Here is a 27,687-nt window from a genome sequence, read left to right as displayed (position 1 = left end):
GGTGTAGCTATCATGTCTGCGAATATCTGCCCATATTTGTCCATTTTTCCCCCTATGGCCCCATCTTCTCTTCCTTTACAAATCACAGAATACACCTATTACTACATCCAAATGTCTGTTCCTTTTTCCTCTTCTCTCTCTGGGTACTGATGAAGCTGGAGTGCAGAGACCACTGGTCATCACCTCCCTGTCATCTCTCCCCCAATGGAAGTATAGATCAAAATAATTTTTGGGGTACAGAAAGTAGGAGTTCTGGCTTCTGTGATTCTCCACTGGATATGGGAGTTGCAACTGCATTTAGTTTTTGATTGAGTTGGAGTCTGAATATATAATACACATGTATTTCTTCCCAAACTTGACAAATGAATACAATTCCTGATTTAAAAAAAAAGGAACAGTAAACCAAAATAATGTCAGGTGCATCTGCAATGAACAAATTATGATGAAATCCAATGAACCACAGCTATAAGCAGTAGTAATTTTTTAAAAGTATTTTATCATCAGTATTTAGGATGCTGTATAGATGTGGGAGAATGAAATTTTCATGGATACTTGTTTAAGGATCAGTTGCTAGAATCACTTTGGAGAATGATTTGATTGTATTTTGCTAGTTCCCTGAAAAGATGACTGCCTTTTATAACTGAAACAGACAGGAAGGTTTGTTGTGTGTCGGTTTAATTGTTTTTGTTAACTGAATACATAATGCATTTTCTAAAATAAAATACTCCTGGGAAATTAACCTGCATCTCTAAAAATTTTTAAATGTCATTTTTAATGACAGAACTCACACATAAAGTTCCAGGTTATTTGTAATCCAGCAGCTAACCCTTAACTAACATTCCATCTGTTCTCTTTCCCAAACACACACAAATTTTCTAAAGGACAATTATTTAAAAGTACATCCACCTTGACAAGAGTTCAGAAGAGCAGGTGTCTTTACCAAGATGGAAATCACTGTCTTTCACAGGTAAACACCACAGTCTTCATTCTGATACTTTTCTGGAATTAATTTTATAATTACTTAAATCCTACTTGTAATTGAATAATACCTACTCACTAATGGAACCATCAGGCAACATAATTCCAGATAAAAAGAGTTTAGAATGAATATATTCAGCATGGTTTGTGGTTAACTCATAAGCAACAAAATAGTTACTCTATTATAAAAAGGAAAATAAAAGATGTGCAATGAACATGACATTTACTATAAAAAATGTCAATGCTAAAAAATGTATCCCTATGACTCTGACCTTTCATTTTGTAGAAAACTCTTGGTGACTAGAATAAACTTGGTCATTAATCTCTGATGATTGTGACAGCAACTTTTTTGCTGTTGTCTCTATGGTCTATTTTGCTTGAGGTTTGTGATGAGTGTGATGTGTCCATACATTTGGGAGATCAACATGTAAGCATTTAAGGCATGAATGACTGATAGTAGTTCAGCTCCTGAATATAGTAGACCCACAGAAAATCTCCAGCTTAACTAAGCAGAAACCAGGGAATGTGTGTGAATATAAAATAATTATGTAAGAACATTAATTATAAGTGACAGGAATAAAAATATGGATGCATATACTAAATAGACATACTATATCTTCTTGATTGTTTCCCCCCTGTTTTTCTTAATAAATTTTATTATTAGGGGCCTGTTGGTGGACGTATGTTCAGACTCCAGTCCCCACATACAGGGGGGGAAAAGGCTTTATGAGTGATGGAGTAGTGCTGCAGCTGTCTCTCTTTGTTTCTCTTTCTCTTGCTCCCTACTTCTGTCTTTCACCTTCTGTTTAAAAGAAAAAAGTATGGCTCCTGTGAACAGTCAGGTACTGAGCTCCAGTGATCATCCTGATGACAACAATAACAAAAATTATTAATGAGTTAATATTGGTTTATGGTGATGAGTAGTGGCTCATAGTATAGAGCTCAGAGGTGTAAAGACTTGGGTTCAAGTCTCCAGTCTCCGTTTGCAAGGGGAAATCTTCAGGGGTGCTGGAGCTGTACTACTCCTTTTTTTTTTTCTGTCGTTCTCTCCCTTTATATCTTTGTGTTTTGCCCTCAACAGACAAATTAGCTGTCAGGAGTGGTGGGGTGGTGCAGGCACCAACCCCTAGTCCCTGGTGGTAGTGGTCAAAGAAACAGTGGTTTACAAAATTGTAAGATCTTACAGGCACAATTGCACATCCGTGTGCGCGTGTGTGTGTGTGTGTGTGTGTGTGTGTGTGTGTGTGTATAATTCACCATACCCACCAGATTGGTCTCAGGATAGAGCCTACCTAGCCTTCTTGATCTGAGAAGTCCATCTTTTTGTTTGGCTAATGAGTTACTTCTTGTAAAGACTAAGCCAATGCTTTTAGTAGCACAAGTATGTTTTATCCTAGACTTCTAAAAGAATTGTAGAATGGAAATATTGTTATTTTCTCTGTTTCCATGAATATAAATGTAATCTTCATCTCCAACTTATTCATTCGTCTTTGGAAATATGTTAAATTGATCCTTGTCTTGTCTATCCATTTAATTTAAATATTATAATTCACCAAATTGATGAACAGCAGACAAACACACATAGCATCAATTATAGTCATTTTTCATTGTATTGATTGTTATGTATCTGAACTCAACAGAATATTTGTCAAAATATGTGGAAACTCTGTTATTAAGTACAACCGCAATTGTATCTTGGTCTAATTTTCTGTTCTCTAATAATGCTTCCATACAAAGACAAATGTTAACATTAATTCCACCACAAGTTGAGAAACCAACAGTATGCTACTATTGGTATAGTGTTGTCCTATTAAATATATCATTAGAAATTCTGAGGTTGACATTATTTGCAGTTCTGTTAACTATGTTGCATTTTTCTTTAATTGTACATTAGAGCTTTCTTAGCATTTATCTTTTAGAAATCTGTTAGTATTTATTTTTTATATATTTATAGTAAAATAATCATGCTAATTGATGAATTCATATTTAGGCATTTTAATCTCTGAAAAGGATTTCTGAATCAGTTTGATACTCAGAAAGTAGGAAAGGAAGTGCTGTTTGATATCATCTAATGTAAAATCTCACATTAAAGAATGGTTAAAGTAAATTTAGCATGTTCTTAGACTCCATTTAAAATTTGCAACATTAACTCTGGATGTTAATGCATTAAAGACTCTTTGATCTCTGAAAATCCACATATCCAAAAGCAATCCTTTTTCTGTTTTGGAGAGATGCAAGTTAACTCAGCAGTATATCCAAGCTCTCTCCTGTTATAAATATATGATGTATTTGGTGTTTTCACATTTCTTACAGGTCATCTTTGTGTCTTGTGCAAGATTAGACAAACTTACCATCAAATACTTCCAAGGCATCGAACTGTTTTTCACTTTGGAAGGTGTCCACAAAAATAGTAATGTTGAAAGTGGGGTCTACTTTGATACTCCAGGAGCACGTCTGGGAGTTCAGGTAGTTTCCTGGATAACCTGGACTGAGTATCACACCAGAAGATTCTGTCCGAACTTCATTGGCTGGGCATTGCGCTAATGAGAAAAGTGCTAGTGAATATTTCCTTAACAAAATGAATCCCATTTCAATCTAAGTTTCTAGCCCAGTACATATAAGACAAGGTAAGAATATACAATCCAGTTGATGGATGATGGAATTAACACAGGATGGAAACATGGAAGGAAGGCAGCACTGATTAATTCTGAATAATTTACCTGTAGTTTAAAACATTACCCTGTAGTTGGTGTATGTACATGTAGATGATAAATATTTCAAATAGACACGATGCATACCTTAAACTTCTAAAATGCTACATGTCAATTATATATTTGAAATCAGGAAAAAAACATAAAAAAATAGATCTACAAGGGCAGGGAAGTGGCTCAGAAGTAGAACACATGTCATATCATGTGAGAACCCTGGCTTCAAGCCCTGGTATCACATGAGAGTACCATGGACAGCACTAATGGAGGGATGGTAGAACAGTGCTGTGGTGTCTTTCCCTCTCTCTGCTTCTCTCTCTTTGCTTCTCTCTCTAATTCCCTTTAATATATAATGAATAGAAAAATTGGACTGGAGTGCTACACAGTAGTATCATACTTTTTTTTGAGGTGCTAAGTTAATTCCCTGGCACCACATTAAAATAATTACACAGAAAAGTAATTGCAGTTTAAATCACCATACCTCCATCAAAGTTCCAATCAGAGTTCTATGCCATCCCCACCTGTCCCTCCATTACCATTTTAGTTATCACACTGCATAGGGAGTGTAGTTTCAAGTAAATAATTTACATGCAACAAGTGTGAGCGTGAATGTACTCCTAAGGGAGTCAGCCAGTGGCATACCTGGTAAAATGTACATGTTACTACACACAAGGACCTGGGTTCAGGCCCTGGAAACCCATATGTAGGGGGAAGCTTCACAAGCAGTGAAGTAGAACTGCAGGTGTTTCTCTTTCTCTTTCCCTTTCCACTTCCTCCTCTCCTCTCAATTTTTTTTCCATACTATCAAATTGAAAAAAAAAATGTAAAAATTGGCTGCAAGGAGCAGTGGATTTATTGTTCTGGCACATGAATCTCCAACAATAAACCTGGTGGCAATAAGAAGAAAAGAAAAAAAATGAAAGGAAAGGAAAATACACCTGAAATTTAGTAATTTTTAAAACATTTTTTAATTATCTTTATTTATTTATTGGATAGAGACAGCCAGAAATCGAGAGGGCAGGGGGGAATAGAGAGGAAGAGAGACAGAGACACCTGCAACACTACTTCACAGCTTGTGAAGTTTTCCCCTGCAGGTGGGGACCGGGAACTCGAACCTGGGTCCTTGTACATTGTAACATGTGCACTCAACCAGGTGCACCACCACCCAGCCCCCAAAATTTAGTAATTTTATAAAACAATGCTATATCAGTAATAAAAATAATAAAATAAGTGAGTGAATTAAAATTAAATTTCTAAAAGCTGGGTTCTACATAATCTACCTACAAATTCATTATACAGTACCATTATTCTTTCTTCTCTATCATGTGTCTAATTTCCATTTCTGTTATTTGGATGTATGCTGAATTACTTGCATGTATATATACATATGTGTGTGCATGTAATTTCTTCTGTGAGGGGCTTTGGTTTTTTTTTTTTTTTTTTTTTTTGGTTTTTTTAATTTCCTTTCAAAACCAGACAGGTAGAAACTGTAGGGATGGGTACAGTGCAGTCTATGTCTCTGTGTACAGTCTGGAGTCCAGAGGATACATTGTGTGCTGCCCTGCCCTGTCTCTGCTGTCACAGCCCAGAATCTGTCTCTGAACAAACTGAAAGCCAATCAGGCTGCTCCCCTGCTTATGATTGGAGCAGAAACACTCAAAAGGAGTAACCACACACACCTGCCATTTCCTGATATGAAGACCGTGTCCTTCAAATATACCATATTTTGTATTATTTCTCTTGAGAAATATTCACTCAGACCCTTGGTCTGCTAGGTCACTTCCACAGTCACAGCTCTTAAGACATATAGGAACTCGGGACTTGTAGGGACCCTGGAGACCTTTCCACATGACAAGATTCCACTAGAGCGTCTTCTGCTTATTCTAGGGCCCAAAATCCTTGTAGTGCATCATAAACCAGAAACATAGCTCTTTGAATTATTCCATATTTTAAAAATGATACTTCATGGGGGGGACTCTGGTATCCTGGTATATGATGATGGAAAAGGACCTAGGCTTGCGGAGAAAGTGTCTTGCAAATACTATAGGGAGATACAACATTGTCCCTATGTGTTAACAAATGTATTGTAAACCATTACCCCTTCAATAAAGTGTGTGGGGTTGGGGGAATGCCATTTCTTTTATTCAGAGAAGATCAAAAGGAGATGTGAAATGGTTGCCTCTTTCTTCTGAAGAGACCATCCTTTTCTTAGATACACACTTGTATTTGAGGCTCCTGTGAGCTGTAATGTTTGATCCCTGTTACTCTGACTCTTAAGTGCAATTCCTTCCTGATCAATGTCAAACTGTGTTGCCAGGAGCAACTCTGTTTCCAAGGAGGCATCTCAGGCATCAGGCTTCCTCCCAAGCAGAGCTTCTCACTTTTCCATGGACATTGGGGTATGAAAACCCCTTTGGTCTGAGGGGCTGAGGGGTGGTGAGTGACTTCTGAGCACCGCCCCCAGCCCAGTGGGAAGGCTCTGGTGAGGCTCCTGTCAAAAACCTCTGAGAGAGAATATCCCTGGAGGTGTAGCCTGAGTACTTCCATGTAGAGGCCCTTCTTTAACTTTCATTTGAAGGAAAATAAAACATGAGTCTTTTGAGCCTACAGTGTATTAGTTCATGCAGGCTGTCACCGAAAGGGAGAAAGGCAAACTTTAGGGTTTATAAATAATGAAGAATTCTTCTTAAAAGCCCCTGTGGGTATGTAAGAATCTTAAAGACGAATAGCAGGGCTGTCATTTGGGGGCCTGTCCAGGCATGCTGTCACCAGGTTGGATTAGAAGACACATCACAGGTCAGCTGTGTCCTCCAGTGACTCATCAGTCCTTACCTACAAGCCACTGATTTTCTTTCTTTATGCCCCTAGAAAAATTATGTCTCTAAATTTTAAACAACTGAGAATTTAAGAAAATACCAATGGCTTCTAATAGCTCTAGGCAAAGTCCCTAAACTTGACACTTTTGAAACTCTAGCCTGCTTTGAATTTCCAGACCCACAGCCCACCTCCAGGATGCCCTAGTAAGAAGCTGCAAGGAGCATTCATCCCTCGTATGCTCAGGTCCTTTCCTGCTCCCAATAATTTGTTTCTCTTTCTATTTACTTTTTTAAAGCACTTCTTTATTTGACTTGAAATATGTGACATTCTGTTGTAGACTTTGTCCCTGTTCTTGGCACAGAGCTCCTAAAACCCTAGAGATTCCATGAGGGTCAGGAATATGTTTTTGGTTATTATTATTTTTTGTATATAGAGACAGAGGGAGAGGGAGAGAGTGAGAGAGAAAGAGAGAGAAAGGGGGGAGAGGGAGAGGGAGAGGGAGAGGGAGAGAGAGCGAGAGAGAGAGAGAGATCAGCCACTGAACCAATTTCTTTTAATGTGTTGGGGGCCAGGTTCAAACCTGTGTTACATGTAAGACAAAGCTGCTCTCTATGAAAATGAGCTATTTCACCAGCTCTATGGCCCTATTATTATTTTTCAATGTGGCCCTGAGATGTGCACAGAGGACCTTGTGTTTGCGAAGTAGGACTAAGTGACCTATCTGCACTGATTTTCTATATTCCATATGCTTTGGAGGGAAAGAGGGAGGGAGGGGCATATGAGCAGATCTCACACACACACACACACACACACACACACACACACACACACACACACACACACACACACACACACACCACAGCACCATTCCACCATCAATGCAGCTCTCTTGTGTTACTAGGATTTGAATTGAGGACTCCTGGTAAGGTGTGCACTCTACCTGTTGAGCCATCTCCTGACCCCAATGTGTTGGTCAGTCATCAGGAGACTCTGTATCACACCTGCTAACAAAGGTATGTTGTTTATGCTAACAACATGACTTCTAATCCTCCCCAGGTGGCCTCAGGATGGGCTAAGACCAAGTGACCAGACATGTGGATATTTTCACCATTCAACTAACTCTGGTGAAGTGGGACATGGGTGCTGGAAATTCAGCTTCATAAAAACACATTGACAAGAAGAGTGGATGAAAGCTCTGGGCTGTGAAGGTAATACCATGTCAGGAGGATGAACCTTCAGAACCAAAGGATCTGCACTAGAGACCTTTCCAGACCTCTCTGTATCTCTGCATCTGCTGTCCCACCTGCGTTCTAAGAAACTAACAACTGTGAGGAAAGGTTTCTCTGAACATTCCCTGTTACAATGCATGATGGAATGAATACCAAAGGTCAGGAGAGTATCATGGAAACCCAGTTGTATGGCTACTGTCAGAAACAAGTGACAACTGGATTTTCCATGGGGGTCTCAAGTGTGGACAGTCTCATGGAACCTAGCCTATGCCCTACAGAATCCATCTCTAGCTAGCCAGAGTCAAAGCAGAGTTCAATTTAGGACATCATCTCATGTGTGCAGAGAAGGGGAATTTTTTCTGGTGATATTTTTTGTTCTTTTTTTTAAAAGTATGATTTATTGGATAGAGACAGAGAGAAAATGAGAGGGAATACAGAAATAGAGACACCTGCAACACTGCTTCATTGATCACGAAGCTTCCCCCATAGGTGGGGATCAGGGGCTTGATCCCAGGTCCTTGTGGATTGTCACATGCAAGCCCAGTGCACTACAACCAGGCTTCAGTATTTTTTGTTCTTGTTGTTCAGGGCCTGAGTCTCACACATGTGAAACTTTCACTCTCCAAGACGCTTTTTGCTCAGATAAAGAGACACAGAGAGGGAGAAACAGCACAGTGCTGAGAACTATAGCTTCCATCAGTGACGTAGTGTCTCCCATGTGGTGCCTGGCTCAAACCTGGGCCCTACTGGGTGAGCCACCAGTCAGCCCCAATGATAACTTTCAAAGTAGAACACCTGACATTCTGAAGACACAGTAATCACAGGTCAGTCATACAGTATTTTAACAAGGATTTACTTTGTGCAGCAGGTTGGGCCCCTTTGGCACCCCATCAAATAATAGAAAAGTACTGGGGAAAAGATAGCAATTACATGCATAAGCAATGGAGTTTGTGATAAAGGACATTTGGATCCATACTTTCTTTTTAATAGTAAGGCAATTAGGAAGTGATAGTTAAACCACTTAGTTCATTTGAGACAGATATGTACTTTAACTGGGTACTGTAGCTACTCTGAGTTCAGGAGGGCACAGGAATTAGAGCATAGTCATCAGGGTGAGACTGATTAGCAAACTGCTTCCTGTGTACAAGTGTGAGCTGAGAAAGGAAAGAATCTTTATGGGGCTGATGAGCCTACTTTTCAAACTGTTACTAATTCACTTCATTAAAATAAGCACCGGTTTAGTCTGATTGGAGCAATATACCAAAAACACTTTCCTTGGCTTTGAAGTAGCACATAAGCACGCGCACACACACACACACACACACACACACACACACACACACACACACACACCATTCTTCACTAATCAGTGGTGGACCTGTTTACTTAAAATTATCTATTTTTGGACTTCTGGGAGACACGGTTTTTGGAGTATCCATGATCTGATCTCCACTCTCCACAAAACAACAATTGAACAGAACAAGAGATTAAATTGGACACATAAGCTACAAAATCTACAGCCTCAGGTGGATGCCCGCCTGCCCTCACAGCTGGGGCAAATAGGGGACTGGGTTGGAAGACACGGTCAAATCCAGAGTACAGGGTAGGTGGTGCAGTGCTGACCTTCATCATCTTAGATAGTAGTGGTTAACAGACTCGAAGAAAAGAAATGGGAACTTAAAACCTCTCAATCTTTGACTTGTTTTTTTCTCCTCAGCCTGTGTTTAAGACAAGGAAACAAAAATAGATAGCTTTCACAAACACAAGATAGCTCAAAACACAAAACACCCTCACCCCACCAACCACCTGGGATTATACGAATAAGAGAAACCCAGAGATCACAACAGCATCACCTGCTGGTCAACAATAATAATCAACACCATACATGCAGAAACAAAGAGGCAAACAGCTCAATATGCCACAACAAACAGAGAGAAACAAATCAGACGAAATTCAAGAAATTCCAGATGCAGAGAGTCTATCAGAGACAGACTATAGAAAACTTATGAGAACTCTACAAGAACTTAAGCAAGAATTGAAAGAGCATTTTCCTTTGGAATTAAGACACACAAAAGAGGAATTCAGAACACAATTTGATAAGAAGCTACACAGCTTGAAAGAAGAACTTCAAGCAGAAATCACTAAGCAATTAGGAAGCATGAAAGAAAATGTTCAAACAGAACTGCAAGGACTGAAAGACACCTTTAGTGCAGTTCAAACTCAGGTAGAAGGCTTAGGGAATAGACTCATATGCAGAAGAATTTCCAATCTAGAAGATACAATTAGCCCACTCTTTCAATTCAAAGGTGAGGGAGAAGAAAGGTTTAGAAAGGATGAAGCTACTCTGTGAAATTGCAGACTCCATAAAAAGGTTGAATATATGAGTTATAGGGATACTGGAAGAGGTTGATCAGGTCAAAGGTCCAGAGATAATTTTCAGAGAAATTTTAGCTGAAAATTTTCCTTACCTAGGAAATCCTCAGAACATACTTATTTTGGAGGTAGACTCATCACCCAAGTTCATAAATCCAAAATGACCAACAACAAGGCACATTACTGTAAAATTATCAAAACTTAAGGACAAGGAAAAATTTTGCAGGCTGCTAAGGAAAGGAGAAAAGTTACATGTAAAGGCGGAACTATCAGACTGTCATTAGATTTTTCTTTACAAACCCTAGAGGCAAGGAGAGAGTAGAATGACATATTCAAGGCACTAAAGGAGAGGGGATTCCAGCCACGAATATTGTATTCTGAAATACTAGCCTTCAATTATGAGGGAGAAATAAAGGTTTTCTCAAATATTCTTAAACTAAAAGAATTCGCCATAGTCAACCCCACCTTACAAGAAATACTGAATGGAGTCCTACAGGAAAGGAGGAAGCAAAGGAACATGCCTCCTGGTCACTGCCATTTAATCATTTACCCCACTATTTATTCTGTTTCCCACCCAAAGCTATCTCCTTGTATCAGAAATTCCTGATGCTTTGTAAATTTTGTTAATAAAAATACATGGTCCAAGGATGGCCCAAGGGATAAGTCCTATTTGTTGACCTGTACTCACTTCTATGGTGGTGCAACAGTCAGGAAAGCTCACCTCCAGGTTCTCAGACAGAGAATTCTCTAGTTTTTCTAAGTTATCATATAGATATACTGCATTTTCAGCCAAGACAATGCCAATGCAACAGAAGGTTCCAGACTTTCTAAAAGAATCAATTCATGGGTGTGAGCACACGCAACGTCAATACTATTTGGTAAGTAAACCAGTGATACTCCAATTTACAATGAACATTTTTAACTACTTGCCAAGTTCTTTTACTTCCAATAGTGCTTTGTAATTTGTTTTATAATTATATCTAAAGCATGGTTTAATCATAATTAAATCAACAGAACTCTGTCTCAACTCCTGTTCTGCTATTATATATTGTCTATATTATTGTACATGTACTTTGTATTTAAAGGCAGGAAAAGTATGAAATGTATTGTGTAATTGTATGGGACATATGGTCATTTTAATGCTTGTATATATTACATTATAAACAGGAGACACTGGTTAATTTTATACACAACACAGAATTTGGAAAGAATTACAGTGAAGTCTGAAATTTCCCTTGAAATACACACAAATATCAGAGATTACTGGATAAACAGAAATAGCATGCAATTAAGGGCAAATAATTTGCATAATAGTAGCAACTAAGTGGTGAATATCCAGGTCATTTAGCTTAATTAAAATTAGTTCTGCTTTGCTATACATTTAAACATTTGACTGATAAGCTGAAAAAAATGAGACTTCCTTTTGGTTGTGACTGCATTTGTTCTAGAGATAGCTAAAAGATAAAGAGGGTAATTCGTTTTATCTTTTTTTTTTCTAGTGGGTAATTTTAATTGCACGGAATCATAACACAGACAGGTTAAAAGTAAATTTTTTAATAATTTTATTTATTCCCTTTTGTTGCCCTTGTATTTATTGTTGTTGTTATTATTGTTGTTATTGATGTCATCATTGTTGGATAGGACAGACAGAAATGGATAGAGGAGGGGAAGACAGAGAGGGGGAGAGAAAGATAGACACCGGCAGACCTGCTTCACCGCCTTTGAAGCAACTCCCTTTTAGGTAAGGAGCCGGGGGCTCGAACCGGGATCCTTAGACCAGTCTTTGCACTTTGCACCACATGTGCTTAACCCACTGCACTACCGCCCAGCTCCCTAAAAGTAAATCTTTACCTGCAAAGCCAGGCTGACTTACGCAGTTAATATAACTTTCATGTTGGACATGGATGTTTGAAGTACCCAGCTGTGCATACCTTCACATGTCGGGAGGGAGCCTTCAAACTGCAGCTGGGAACTGAGCTTGCATGTGAGTGTGTCTGTCCCCAGCAAGGTGTACCCAGGGTGGCACTGATATTTCACGAAGTCTCCTGAAAGAGTCAACACCAAGCATTTGGAGATCGTATTTCTAGGACATTCAGGTTATGTGACTACAGTAAAAATACATGATGACAAAACAAAAAAGTCAAGATGAATACCATTTCTGAACTTACCTCTGCATTTAGTCTGCTCAATAAAATGATGCTGTTTTTTTTTCACAATTTAGAAACATGCTATTTTACACAGCCTATTTTAATACAGTAATTATGTGTGAAGTTTTTCATCTTTGACAGATGCATCAGTATGTTTGTTCCCTTTCCTCATGATTACTAAAAAGAACAATAGTAAAGTTGTGAAATGGCTGCTTGTGATTTAAGGTTGTGAAATAGAATGGCTTTAATGTATCCAGAGAGGGATTAAACCATGACCTTGCTATAATTAGCACAATGTTCCCATTAGCCAAGGTACTGTGAGTGTAGCAGAAATTGGGTCACATGGCTGGACCAGTGATCTGAAACTGGCATGACAACAGGATGGAGTCTTTGTAATTGAGGCAGAGGAATTTGGGTTCATGGCAATTATCTTGAAAACATATGATATGGCTAGCTTCTTAATGTGATCAGATGATTATTTAATGAAATGGAACATTAATAAGAAATGACAAAGCAGACTTTATAAATATTATCCATTAAGATATCCAACAAACAATGAAAGGCCAAAGTTATGCTAATCATAATTTAAACCACAAATGATTCTAGTGTATTTATAGATGTCCATAAAAAATTCAACTATCTGTTTAAGTCTTTCTCTGAAAATATTATTCCAAATAAAGCAGTGAACTGGTAAATACCATAGAGGCAGGGCATATTCTGAAAATGATAAAAGAAAAATTCAAATGTCAATGAACAAAATCATAGCGATGAAAATGAAAAGAAAATAATCTCTAGTGATATACAGCCTCTATGAAGAGGAGTCTACAAATGTTTCAAGAATATTATGCCTCTACAAATAGTCACATATTCATCTAAGTAACTATTTTTATTGAAGGTAGATGAAAATGCTGGGTTGAGCTAAGGATATCACAAGAAAGAATTACCTATTTCAAAATCCTCATCTTCAGTAAGCATTTCTGCCTGTGGGACTGCTGGAGGAGGTTGACATTTCTTGAGCTGAAATGCTAAATGATTTTTTAAAAAGCCTCTAATTAACACTTATTGAATAAATTAAAAATACACACATATACACACACAGAGAAAAAACCATTTCTCTTACATTGTTATAGTTATCAGATTAGGATGTTTACATTAAAAAAATCTTTATTTATTAGCTAGAGGCAGCCAGACATGGAAAGGGAAGGGGGTCACAGAGGGTGAGAGAGACAGAGAAACAGTCCCCACCTGCAGCCCTGCTTCACCACTTATGAAGCTTTCCCCCTGCAGGTGGGGACTGGGGGCTTGAACCTGGGTCCTTGTGCACTGGTAGCTTGTGTGTTCAACCAGGTGCGCCACCACTCAACCCCAATGGTTACTTTTTAAACCACTATTTCATAAAATGCTCAGATTCAAATACATACAGAATTATTTCTTTGCATGTTTAAAATTTTATTTATTTATTTATTCGGAGAGAGAGAAATTGAGAAGGAAGAGGAGAGAGAGAGAGAGAGAGAGAGAGAGAGAGAGAGAGAGAGGACTTGAACCCTGGTCCTTGTGCACTCAACTGACTGTGCCATCACACAGCCCCACCTGCAGACTTTTAAGTATCAATGAATGCCTAAAGTCAAAGGAGAAGAATACGCAACTGAAAGATTATAAAATTTAAATAGAAAACACTGGACATATGTTTGCAATTCTGCAAGAGAAATGGTTCCTCCACAAAATGGTCTCCGTTTATCTGTAGAGCTAAACTCTTCAGATTAACTCTCCAGATTTCTTTTTCCTTTAAGCTGAGGTGTTTCCATAGCTGGACGTCTTCATGAAAGATTAGAAGTAGATGTACAGTTTTCTTAATTATATACAATTCATTTTAAAAATCCTTATAAGTTTACTTCTCCCCCACATCTATCTCATCTATCAGGCTTTTTTTTTTTTTTTTTGCCAATTGCTATCACACTTCATCTGGAAATAGGGATGGAGGAAATAATGAAGGTACTATATTTATTTCAACTCTCTCCCTATAAGGTTTTATCTACACTATACTCATTTTGGAATGAATCTGAGATGGCTACAAATCACAACTCCACAAGACGTGGAATAATCATTATTTAAGTAAAAGAGAACTAGAGGAAACTCTAGCATCAAATACAAGAAAATTTACCAAGTTTCTCTTAGCAGAATGGAGAAAACTGTATTTGAAAAGGATACTTTGCACTAGTAGAAAAAACATCAAATGTATTTTCTAACACACTGACCATGGAAATTGAGAACAAAGAAGCCTCCATTGGAGAAATCACTGTGGAACTTGAGCAGGACTTGGTTGGTGGAACTGTACGCTGTTTCCAGGGCTGTGTTTCCACTGAAAACCCCAAGCTGTGGGGAGTTTGGATCAGGACCATCCCTGGGAAAGATACAGAGAGGCGTCTAAGTAGAATGATAGTGGTATTATGATTTCGTCAGATGATTTATATATACAATATTATATACAATATTCAAGAGTTGTAAACAACCTAAGTGACCTTCAGCAAATGATTGGGCAAAGAAGACTTGGTGTATACATATACAATGGGAAACTGCTCAGCTAAGAGCAAATATGGACTCCTGCCATTTGCAACATGAGTGAGCCTACAGAACATTATGCTTAGTGAAATATGTCAGATGGACAGAGACAAACACTGTATGAATACAACCATAGATGAAAAATAAAGAAGCAATATGAATTAAAGCAAACAGACTAAAAGGACAAAATAGAAGTTGCCAGAAGGGAAGTAGGAAGGAGGCTTAGATAAAGTGGTTAAAAAGGATCCACTGTATGTTAATAGATGGAAAATAGATTTTGAGTGGAAAGCAAGATAAAGTATATACAGATGTTGAAACTTATGCAGTGTTATAAAATGGTGTAACTTCAATAAAAATACAGAATTCAGTAGTCAGGTGGTAGTGCAGCAGGTTAAGTGCACATGGCACAAAGCTCAAGGACCAGCGTAAGGATACCAGCGTAAGGATACCAGTTCAAGTTCCCGGCTCCCCACATGCAGGGGAGTAGCTTCACAGGCAGTGAAGCAGGTCTGCAGGTGTTTATCTTTCTCTCCCTCTCTGTCTTCCCCTCCTTTCCCCATTTCTCTCTGTCCTATCCAACAATGACAACATCAATTGAAAAAACAATAATAACTACAACAATAATAAAAACAAGGGAAAATAAATATTTAAGGAAAAGGAAAATAAATATTTAAAAAAATTTAAAAATCTATAATTCACACTCTCCTGACAGTCAGGTTCTCTCTTAATAAATAAGGGTGGTCCTTGGTCTCTGGGCTTGGGTCTAGACATGGGGGGCTGATTGCTTTCCCACCAAGAATTTCAGAGAAATTCTAGTGACACAATACCAATTGCCTTTCAACTGTCTACCTGAAAGTCAAAATCTTTTGTAAAGTGTTTACTATTGAATTAAAGTATTTTAAAAACTAACTAAAGCATACTCATCCCCTGGATGTCGTGTTTAGAAAGATCTAGATGTTTAATAGTCACAAAATTGCCTAGACTTTTCAGTCTCTCCATCAGGGTTTATGGTAGGCAACTCCATCTATACGAATATGTAGTCTATGTGTATTCATAGTTTCAGAAGTCTGCCTCCTAAAACTGTGTATATTATAGTGCTGTTGTTGTTTTGTTTTATTTTTTCTTTTGAAATGACAGGTTCATATAAGATCAACTTTGTATTTCCAGTTTCTGCTTCTGTTTTCCCAAACCCACTGGCTTGGGTCATTATTATCATTCAGCCTCCAAGATATTTTTCTATCATAAGGTGTCAACCTCCCTTCTTGTCCTTGTACCATACATATTATACAAAATAATATTTTTTTGTGCAGCCAATAACTGTTCTTATAAGCCTGCTTCTTCAAGCCCCAAAATAAACCCTCACTGCTAGCAGACTTAATCCCCAAACCCTCACCATGATCCACTAGGTACTGTATCATGTGTCCTTTCTGCCCTCATGTTGGCTGAAAATGAGTCAGTTCCTACATCTTCTAGTTCCTGTGTTCTCTACTCTCACCTTTAAGAGTTCTCCCAAATCATATTACCCCACTTGTGTACAGCAGCCATACTAACCTACATGCACTCACACATATATGTACATGTGCACACACCCATGGACAGTGCATACATATGCATACAGAGGAGGTCACACATAACTAAACACACACACACTGCCTGGATAACTTCAGGTGCTCCCTTTATTTTCAGAGCTATCTGTTCCTCGAGTGCACCTGACTCCTCTAGTTCAGTGCACCCGACTCCTCTAGTTTATGTTAGGATCCCTCTTCATCCTCCAAAGGCATCCCTCCTTCTCTTTTGTGGTATCCTTTTCTCATCTGCCCCACACACTTTTAGTTCAAGGAGAAAAAGCTAATCAGTTCTCCTTGCAAACTTGCACACATAGGGGAGGAGAGGTGAACCTGTGTCCTTGCACACTGTAACTCAAATATATGTGCTCAACCAGGTGCACCGCTGCCCAGCCTCAACTTTGTTATTTCTGGATATATCGCATTCTTATGATGGCAAAGAATCCTTCTAGCTTTTCTTTCAGGAAAAAAAACACTTTCTTATATAAAATTTTTGGATATCACTCTGTATTCAGTGCAATCCTGACTCTAGCAACCAAATAACAAAACTCAAACATGTCACATGATATCCATATCCTCCCTTTCTCTCCATGTAGCTGGTAAAGATCCTTTCCAACATGCGCCTCAATATTCAATTTGGTGAGGTGAGAGTGGTTCAAGAATGATCACAATCACAGGCTGATGCCTGAGGGGCACATTTCTCCTACCACACAGCAATGTAGTCGTTGACTGCCTCGGTCTGCAGTAAGGTGAAGTTGATGTACACTCCATGACCTGGTGGCACTGTGACCTGCCAAACACAGTCCTTCAAAATGGGGTACTCTTCAGGAAAACCAGGGGAATAAATGGTGCCATTCTGAGCCGTCACATTATATCCACAGGGAGCTAGAAAGGAAACAAAGAAACAGCTTTAGAAAGGATGAAGTTAAATATTTCTATTTTCCCAAGTCCTTTAGTCAAAATTTCCCCTTGCAAGAAGTAATTATCTATTATTTTTTCAGTAACCACCTTGTCAAAATCATTCTCCTAATTTTTAAAGCCTTGGAAGAATTCTATTTATGAGTTAAGATATCTAACTTTTCATGTGATGCATTCTCTAAATAGTCAAAAGCCCCTTCAGGATAATGTCCTTCCCAAGTAATTAAAAAGAAGAAAAATGTTATTCAGTCACCACCTGTGACTGAGTTGATAATCCATGAAACCCTTAGACACATGAATTAGGGGGAAATTATATGTGAATACAGAATTTGAATGTTTCTTGTTTTAAATGAGGTTTCTTAAGCCTGTTTAAACTGTCTAAAAGAGTGGTAGCTATGTCCATTTGCCTTGAAACAAAGACTTTATCAATTTTTTGCAGATAGCATACCTGAAGAAACAAGATAAGATTATGCAGTGGTGTCCTGTTGAACTATTTCCAAATCCAACCACCTTACTAATATGAAAAAGATCATAGCAACACCTATTCCATCTATTTTAATTTTACCTAATGAATGAACATTTCCTTTTAGTACGGTTATTATTATTTTTTAACTCTTACTAATTATTTAATAATGGTTCACAAGATCAAAGAAGCATAGCTACACACTCTGTTCAGGAACAAGGTTCTGAGCTTATCTCTTCTTCCTGCCCATACACATATACAATACATTCATAAACATCTTAGTTCTCACAAGTCACAAGTCATGGATACTCTGTGTGTGTGTGTGTGTGTGTGTGTGTGTGTGTGTGTGTGAGAGAGAGAGAGAGAGAGAGAGAGAGAGAGAGAGAGAGAGAGAGAGAATGAATGTCTATAAAGATGATCGTACCTGATAGACACTGTGGAATATACTCAGTGCCTTTTATATCAAGTAATCTTCCCACCTAGTTATCTCCACTGCTCCAGAAAATAGCCTTTTGGCAGCACTTATTCATTTGACTGTTATTTGGGCAAGTGGAACTTTGAGGTGAATTAAATAAAAAAGTGAGAAATAAATGTAGATCTGGGAGGTATCAGAAGTTGAGATGGTGGGCATGGTGGATATTTTTTTGCAAGAGAACAAGTGGGAAATCGTGTGCTTAACCCACTGCGCTATTGCCTGACTACTAACAATTAATTTTTTTATATTGCCACCGGAGTTAGTGATAGTGCTCAGTGCCAGTACTATAAATGCACCAAATCCCCATTTGGCCATTCCCCCACCCGCTACCCCCCACTTTCATCCACATTTTATTTCATAGAAGAGCAAGAAATTGAGAGGGGAGGGGAGAAAGAGAGGGAGAGAGAATGATAGACATCTGCAGACATGCTTCGCTGCTCATGAAGCTTCCCTGCTTCAGGTGGAGAGCAGAGGCTTGGGTTCTTCTGTGCTTAATCAGCTGCTCCACCACCTGGCCCCAATAATTCAAATTTAAAGTCCTAAACACAAACTGAAATAGGTAGAGATAACTTACAGTTTTCTCCAGTATTGTATTCAAAGTGTAAAGAAAATAACTATAGTACTAAGCAACCAACACATTTATTTGGCATGCGTATTTATGAATTTTAAGCTGTTTATTAGTGAACATTTTATCTTATCTACTGAGAACAGCACCATACATATTTCTGACCCATTTTCCCTTTCACTTACTATTTTCCTATGATGCTTCTCAGATACAAAGATACCTATATACATAGTTTTTCACTATATCATATATTGCTTGTTAGTGAAAAATTAAATAAATAAGATTTGTGAATAAAGGTAGGAAAAAGAGCTTCTTTCTTTATAAGTGTTATTTTTGAAGTGCTAGGGAAGATGATTTTCCACATTAATCAACTTGACCAACTTTGAAATATTTATATAATAACATATTTGACTGGCTGGATATCTCATGTCTATTATATAATCATTTTTTTTCTGCTACAAAACCTGCTAATCTCCCCGAAGATATAAGTATGTATATAATGTACTCTTAAATATTCTATACCTTTTTAAGGCAAGGTATATTATGTTAGCACCTTAAAAACTGGTCTTGGAAGTTATCTTCCCAGTCAGTCAACTCATTAGTATTATATGTGTACTGTGATGTAACTAAAACTGAGGTCACCACCTTTAATCTCTAGTAAGTAATTTATGATTTGTGATTTTTACACTGACAATTCCAAGCCAGTGGTTAAACTCATATTAAAAATGAGCTGTAAGACTAAGGCAAACCAATAGGAGAAAAAAAAATTCTGACATTTCAAAATAATTTATACATACAAGTATACTAATTATTAAATGAAGAGAGCAAGGATACAGGGTTTAATAAAAGTTCTTAATGAAAAATACCAGATATGATACTGTCATATTGAGTTTATAAAATAATTTCAAAAAATAGTTCTCTGTGTTATCAAATTTTTATTAGAGAAACACAAAAATTTTAATGTAGTTAAGAATTTTTACAATTATTTTTTCAGTGCTATGAAATGGAAAAATACAGGTATAAATATGATTTAACAATCATATATTATTTTTTTATTTATTCAGCAGAAATTCAAACACGGCTAGATGTCTTTTTCTTCACTCCATGGGATATAAGTGTTTAGCATTTCAAAGACCCACAAAGTTAGTAATTTTTTTATTTTTTGTGTTCAAAGGTACTATATGTATAATGCTAGGATATTGGATTTATAATTTACTTCCAGTTTTATATTCATTGTTTATAAGCAATGCGTTTGATGCAGTTGTTTTAAGTTGCTTTTGCAAAAAAAAAATAATAAAGTTCAAGTCATTTTAAAAATTAGATAGTTGCACAGAAGCATTTCTGTTCATACTTGGGATAATCAAAGAATCTAGATCTTCTCCCATAAACCTGATTCCAATAACTTCTAATAAATCCACACATCATGTACTATTAGATTGCTCTACTTTATTTCCAAGACTGTCTATATCTGCTTTGCTTACTCTCTTTCTTCTATGGGTAGTCTTATGTCTCATAACTTACTGCAAAAATAAGATCAGTTCTCACAGCTGTACAAGCAGTAGAGGGGCACTGTAAAAGCTACATAAGCCAAGGTCTCCATTATACATTTAATAAGTGCACCCCCCATCCTGAAAGTTTCCTAGTCACATCCCAAGAAAATACATTAAAAATATAATAAATATCAAAAATTAAGTCCAGAAACCTTTTGTTCCTGAACTTCACCAAGATATTCTGCTTGTGATAGCTTTATGCTATAAATAATGTGCTTACTGTTTTTGTATCATTTCTTTGAGGGCAATACTTAATTATCCTTCATAACTTACTGAAATATAACACATTTCTGAAATACTAATTAGAAATATTTTGACAATGAGTTTCCAATAAATATATGATGAACAAATTGATGAATTCTCAATGCACTTATTCAAAATTTAATATGCCATCAAATCCATGAGAAATTAAACTACTCTTAAGAAAAACAACCTACCATCACATCTTGGAAAAGGATGATTCCAATTTCTGTTGATTCCGTGCTGACACGTGAGGACAGGGTGACCAATTAAAATGTACCCAGGGTAGCACTCAAAAGATATCGACTGTCCCACACTGTAATCTGAGTTGATCATGTACCCATTCTGGAAGGATGGTGGGTCTGGACAGTTTTGTAGTTCATAGGCTGAGATAGACAGATTCAAGCACATGTATGAGAAACTAGGTAACTCTGCATTGTAGTTTCATTCACACATCATTTCTTAACATCAACTTTTCCCAGGAGTTAAAAAAAAAAAACACAAATTCCCCAACTTGCCATCCCAGGTAAAGCATTGCCATTGGTAACTGAATTGCATACATTTAAGGAAGGCAGTGCTTTAGAAATAAGAGAGCATATAGAAAACTTGCATTTCATAATGTCTAACCTGAAAAGAAAGATTGCTTTGTGATTTTGATTTAGAAAACAAAGTAACACAAATACAAAATCAAACAGTTCCTGAAAAGAATGTCATTTGAGTGTAAACCTAGTCACTTCTTTTAATTTATAAGAGAATTATAATAGCAGCACTCTAAGTACTGTTAACCAAGAACTATAGAGTTTTATTTTGATTTTTTAATTATCCTATACAAACACAATAGAGGAACTCATTCTGTTTTCTTTATTTTTTCCCTTCAAGAAAGACAGTAGTATCATAACATTAGCAATTATGAAAGAGTATATTCTTGTTGTAATAGAGTTTATCATGTTTTCTCATCAAAGTTTTGTGTTCCTTAGAAAAAAAAACCCAAGACAGTGGGATTGATAATAAATGTTTGCAGTTTGTGTGATTCAAACACTTATACATAGACAATTAAGAATTAAGAAATAAGTAAATAAGGTGCTATCTCTAAATTTAGTCATCTTAACACTGAATGAGTGACCTTGTCAGGGTTTTCTCTCCCTGCCCTGTAGGAGGACATGAATATTCAGGTACTTTTTAGCCCACAGGCCCAGAGAATAAACTATATAGGCAGAAAGGTTGAGAATACGAATTGGCCTCTGTCTCCTATAAGACAGGTAGGCTACCACTGAGAATGTGAATGGGCCTCTGTCTCCTATAAGACAGGTTGGCTACCTCTGAGAATGTGAATGGATCTCTGTCTCCTATAAGACAGGTTGGCTACCTCTGAGAATGTGAATGGGTCTCTGTCTCCTATAAGACAGGTTGGCTATCTCCAAGGAGAAGCTGTGGGAGTCACAAGAAAGGACAGCTTTCATGTGATATTCTGAGTGAGCTTATCTTTGAAAGACCAGAATCCTTGATATTTAGCATTTGACTTAGTCAACATTTAGTAAATTCTGAATATCCCTATAGTATTATAGGTTTTGCAATAATTAACTGATTTTTCTTATTTAATGAATATGTTTATAAATAACCATAGTAATGGTAACAATTCAAAGGAGGAACTCACTGTGGAATATAATTTGCTATAACCCTTTTGTGATAGGAAATTTCGAGATTTTAGCCTCTAGGTATGCTTATAATATGTGGTTATAATCTGATTGTGATGCATTTGTAAGTATGCCACAATACTGTCAGAGATATTGAAAAAATAATAAAGGGTTAAGAATGTGTAGAAGGTCTGAGATGATTTAGGTGACTAGTACAGAAACGCAGGTTGGCCTTCACTGGGTGAGCAAGTGATAACAAGTAGAGATGATGAAGGTCAAACTGAACTTTTACTAAAAAGCTGCCCCCTGCCCCGTAAATAAGTTTGATGCAGAGAAAAGACAACTGTGCCAACTTGTACCTAAAGTAACCAAGGTTACTGCCATATTTTGTCTTTAACTGCTTTTCATGTCAGCTTCTGTAACCCAGGCTAGCTTCTTCCCTCCTAAAAGGTACCCACCCCTACCACCAGTGGTGTAGCTTATGCTGAGGCTAAACTTACCTGGACACAGCTATACAGAAAAAATAACAGTAACTAAGGCAACCAGACCCTGAGCAATGGGTACAGGTCCCACTACTTAACCTTGTAGCCTCTGCTTCTTTAATGACGCTTTGGGCTCTCAAGCCGGAGTCCCTTATATAAGCTTGTATACCGTCCCTTTGTTCAGGGCCAGAGTTATCAGAATGATCTGAGCTCCTGGCCCATGTGTAAATAAAAGGCTCCTTTCTTCCCCCAGTCATTTTGGCTTTAGTCATCTTGATTATTAATACAATTCCTTAAAATTTGGGAAAGCAATTTGAATAAAATCACAAAAAAGTCAATTTTGACATGTGACCAAGTAATACCATTTACAGAAATCCCTACTGTGAGAATAATTTCAGAAAAGAAAAAGTTAGTCTAAAGATGTTCACTATACCATTATTTATACTAAGTTAATCTAAAAATATTAGAAACATTATTTGGGTTCAAATTGTGAAGAAACAAAATACTATAAGGGCATATTGCCTAAAATTACAGAACATATATCTATTATCATCTGTTTATCTTTTCAGTATAATGAAGTTACTGTGTAATTGATAACAGGATAGTATGGCTAAATACTGACTGTATTTAGGATGATAATAGTTTTAATTAGCAACTTGGGAGGTAGCACTGTAGAAAGAGCACTGCACACTCAAGTATGAAATCCTGAGTTCAATTCCTGGCATCACATTTGCCTGAGGCATTCTCTGATTATATCTCTTATCTTAAAAATAAGCAAATAGGGGAGTTGGGTGATAGCGCAGCAGGCTAAACACATGTGGAGCAAGGCACATGGACCAGTTTAAGGATCCCAGTACGAGCCCCCAGATCCCCACCTGCAGGGGAGTCCCTTCACAAGCGGTGAAGCAGGTCTGCAGACAACGACGACAACAAGAATAACTACAACAATAAAACAGCAAGGGCACCAAAAGGGAATAAATAAATAAATATTTTTTAAAATAAGCAAATAAGGGAGTCGGGCTGTAGTGCAGCGGGTTAAGCGCAGGTGGCGCAAAGCACAAGGACCGGCATAAGGATCCCGGTTTGAACCCCGGCTCCCCACCTGCAGGGGAGTCGCTTCACAGGCGGTGAAGCAGGTCTGCAGGTGTCTATCTTTCTCTCCCCCTCTCTGTCTTCCCCTCCTCTCTCCATTTCTCTTTGTCCTATCCAACAATGACAACAACAATAATAGCTACAACAATAAAACAACAAGGGCAACAAAAGGGAATAAATAAATAAAATAAATATTTAAAAAATTAAAAAAATAAGCAAATATTTAAAAATTAATATACTCCTGAAAAAAATGTATATGAACTTATGGTAGCAATTGTTTTCAAAGAATACAGCTACTGAATCATTATGTTAGAGATAAGAAACAAATCCATGTCAATTATATCACAACTAATAAATAAGAAAAATGTACAGGACCTGTGGTCAGAATATGTAAAGAAATAATATTAATAAAATAAACGTCTGCACATCCAAAGAAACTATTAAACAAACAAAGAGACCCCTCACAGAATGGGAGAGGATCTTCACATGCCATACATCAGACAAGAAACTAATCACCAAAATATATAAAGAGCACAGCAAACTTAGTACCAAAAAAGCAAATGACCCCATCCAAAAATGGGCAGAGGATATGAACAACATTCACCTCAGAGGAGATCCAAAAGGCTAACAAACATATGAAAAACTGCTCTAGGTCACTGATTGTCAGAGAAATGCAAATTAAGACAACACTAAGATACCACCTCACTACTGTGAGAATGGCATACATCAAAAAAGGACAGCAGCAACAAATGCTGGAGAGGCTGTGGGGACAGAAGAACCCTTTTGCATTGCTGGTGGGAATGTAAATTGGTACAGCCTCTGTGGAGAGCAGTCTGGAAAACTCTCAAAGGCTAGACATGGACCTTCCATATGATCCAGTAATTCCTCTCCTGGGATTATACCCCAAGGACTCCATAACACTCAACCAAAAAGAGGTGTGTACTCCTATGTTCATAGCAGCACAATTCATAATAGCTAAAACCTGGAAGCAACCCAGGTGCCCAACACCAGATGAGTGGCTGAGAAAGCTGTGGTATATATACACAATGGAATACTATGCAGCTATCAAGAAAAATGAACCCACCTTCTCTGACCCATCTTGGACAGAGCTAGAAGGAATTATATTAAGTGAGCTAAGTAAGAAAGATAAAGATGAGTATGGGATGATCCCACTCATCAACAGAGGTTAACTAAGAAGATCTGAAAGGGAAACTAAAAGCAGGACCTGCCCAATTTGTAAGTAGGGCACCAAAGTAAAATCCCTGTGGTGAGGGGTAGACATGCAGCTTCCTGGGCCAGTGGGGGATGGGAGTGGGTGGGAGGGATGGGTCACAGTCTTTTGGTGGTGGGAATGGTGTTTATGTACACTCCTAGTAAAATGTAGTCATATAAATCAGTAGTTAATTAATATGAGAGGGGGAAATTAATTGTATGTCTCGAAGTTTTTAAAACACAGACTGAGTCTTTTTAATATATAGGCTGTGTATTTGATATGCGGACTCTCTCAAAAGCCTAGACCAAGTAGATCAGAAGCAACCAATAGCACAGCTATATATAAGATAGTGGGTACTGTACAGCAAACCCTAACAAAAGGACTTCTCAAAGTTAACCCAATTACCAAATAATGTGATGATAACATTAACTATCCATTGTCTTTTTGAACCCTAAGACAGCAGGAACCTCACATCCCCACTATAGAGCCTCTACTCCCCCCAGTCCTGGAACCTTTGGATAGGGCCCACTTTCCCATATGCCTCTCCCAATCCATATAATCAAATAATATTGCATCTGCCAATCGCAACCTAATCAACACAACAATTGCCACCTCAACATGCTTCACCTCAGACTGTGTCCAGAGACTTCACATGTGGAATGACAAACCTTCAGCTTCATTACTCAGGTGAGACCTTTCCTTTCATAGTATTCTCTAATTCCATCCCAGGTGGTTCACTTTCTAACAAAGTCCCAAAACCTAGATATACACCAGGTTCTGTGAGAGAGAGTATATGTTCACATGTATCCATAAACTACTGCAAAATATATACCTGAAAGCAGAAGCACACTACAGTTTGCAGTGAGTACCCCCCTAATACTTCCTCTCCACTATTCCAAGCTTTGGGTCCATGATTGCTCAACAATTTGTCTGGCTTTGTATGTTAACTCTTTTTTCAGTCACCAGGTTCCAGATGCCATCAGGATGCCACCAGGCTTCCCTGGACTGTAGACCCCACCAATGTGTCCTGGAGCTCCGCTTCCCCAGAGCCCCACCCTACTAGAGAAAGAGAGAGGCAAACTGGGAGTATGGACCAACCAGTCAATGCCCATGTTCAGCAGGGAAGCAATTACAGAAGCCAGACCTTCCTCCTTCTGCAACCCACAATGACCCTGGGTCCATGCTCCCAGAGGGATAGAGAATGGGAAAGCTATCAGGGGAGAGGGTGGGAAATGGAGATTGAGTGATGGGAATTGTGTGGAGTTGTACCCCTCCTACCCTGTGGTTTTGTTAATTTATCCTTTCTTAAATAAAAATAAATAAAATAAAAAAGAGGAATTGATGAGAGGGGGAAAATCAATTGTATGTCTCAAAGTTTGTCAAAACACAAACTGAATCTTTTTAATATATAGGCTGTGTATTTGATATGCGGACTCTCTCAAAAGCCTAGACCAGGTAGATCAGAAGCATCCAATAGCATAGCTATATACAAGATACTGGGTACTGTACATCAAACCATAACAAAAGGACTTTTCAAAGTTAACCCAATTATCAAATAATGTGATGATAACATTAACTATCGATTGTTTTTTTGAACCCTAAGACAGTAGAAATCAATTCATGATTAGAGAGGCAAACTGGGAGTATGGACCGACCAGTCAATGCCCATGTTCAGCGGGGAAGCAATTACAGAAGCCAGACCTTCTACCTTCTGCAACCCACAATGACCCTGGGTCCATGCTCCCTGAGGGATAGAGAATGGGAAAGCTATCAGGGGAGGGGGTGGGAAATGTAGACTGGGTGGTGGGAATTGTGTGGAGTTGTACCCCTCCTACCCTACGGTTTTGTTAATTAATCCTTTCTTAAATAATAAAAAAATAATAATAAAAAAATAAGAAAATTATTTAGCAACACAATAAAAAAAGGAATTGAAAAAAAATTAAATAAATAAATAAATAAACAGAAATACCAACTAATACCAAACTTCCTATTTCAACATAATATTTTTTCAGTTTTGTATTTTCTTTTATTTATTATTATTTTTTAATAATTTTTATTTACTGACAAAAACCACAGGATAAGAGGGTTACAACTCCACACAATTCCCACCACCAGAACTCTTTATCCCATCCCCTCCTCAATAGCTTTCTTATTCTTTATCTCTCTGGGAATATGGACCCAGGGACATTATGGGATGCAGAAGGGTGGGAAGTCTGGCTTCTGTAATTGCTTCCCCGCTGGACATGGACATTGATAGGAGCTAGAAGGAATTATGTTAAATAAGCTAAGTCAGAAAGACGAAGACTTGTATGGAATGATCCCACTCATAAACAGAAGTTGAGAAAGAAGAACAGAAAGGGAAACTCAAAGCAGAACTTGACTGGATATGGAGCAGGGCACCAAAGTAAAAATCTCTGGATTGAGGGTGAGGGTGGAAATTCAGTTTCACTGAGTGGGGGGTGGGGGAGGATGGGATGGGATGAGATGGAATGGGTCACAGTCTTTTGGTGGTGGGAATGGTGTTTATGTACAGTTTTCTATTTTCATTTCTGACAAGGATTAGAAAGGTGATGTAGAGTGACTTGTAGGTCATTAAGAAGACACAAACAGTGCAAAGACTTGGAAACCATTACTGGTACATAGTTCTACAGGGTCAGAAACTGGAGGTAGGCAGACCAG

The 27,687-nt window shown here is 37.8% G+C and overlaps 1 protein-coding gene across 1 annotated transcript in view; it reads right to left on the bottom strand.

Annotated features, from left to right (window-relative positions):
* CSMD1 (CUB and Sushi multiple domains 1) overlaps window positions 1–27,687 on the bottom strand; it is a 1,841,590-nt gene that overhangs the window by 113,427 nt on the left and 1,700,476 nt on the right. Inside the window, exons 42-47 of the mRNA XM_060184943.1 lie at window positions 20,785–20,973; window positions 17,084–17,261; window positions 14,508–14,653; window positions 13,197–13,277; window positions 12,037–12,150; window positions 3,330–3,518 (exon numbers count right to left, since the gene is read on the bottom strand). Coding sequence (XP_060040926.1) covers window positions 3,330–3,518; window positions 12,037–12,150; window positions 13,197–13,277; window positions 14,508–14,653; window positions 17,084–17,261; window positions 20,785–20,973 — 897 coding nt within the window. The remainder of the gene's footprint in view (window positions 1–3,329; window positions 3,519–12,036; window positions 12,151–13,196; window positions 13,278–14,507; window positions 14,654–17,083; window positions 17,262–20,784; window positions 20,974–27,687) is intronic.

The sequence above is a fragment of the Erinaceus europaeus genome, chromosome 2 (assembly GCF_950295315.1).
Source record: "Erinaceus europaeus chromosome 2, mEriEur2.1, whole genome shotgun sequence".
Taxonomy (NCBI): domain Eukaryota; kingdom Metazoa; phylum Chordata; class Mammalia; order Eulipotyphla; family Erinaceidae; genus Erinaceus; species Erinaceus europaeus.
Note: the sequence above shows the minus strand (reverse complement) of the source record. Positions and strands in the feature narration are given on the sequence as shown.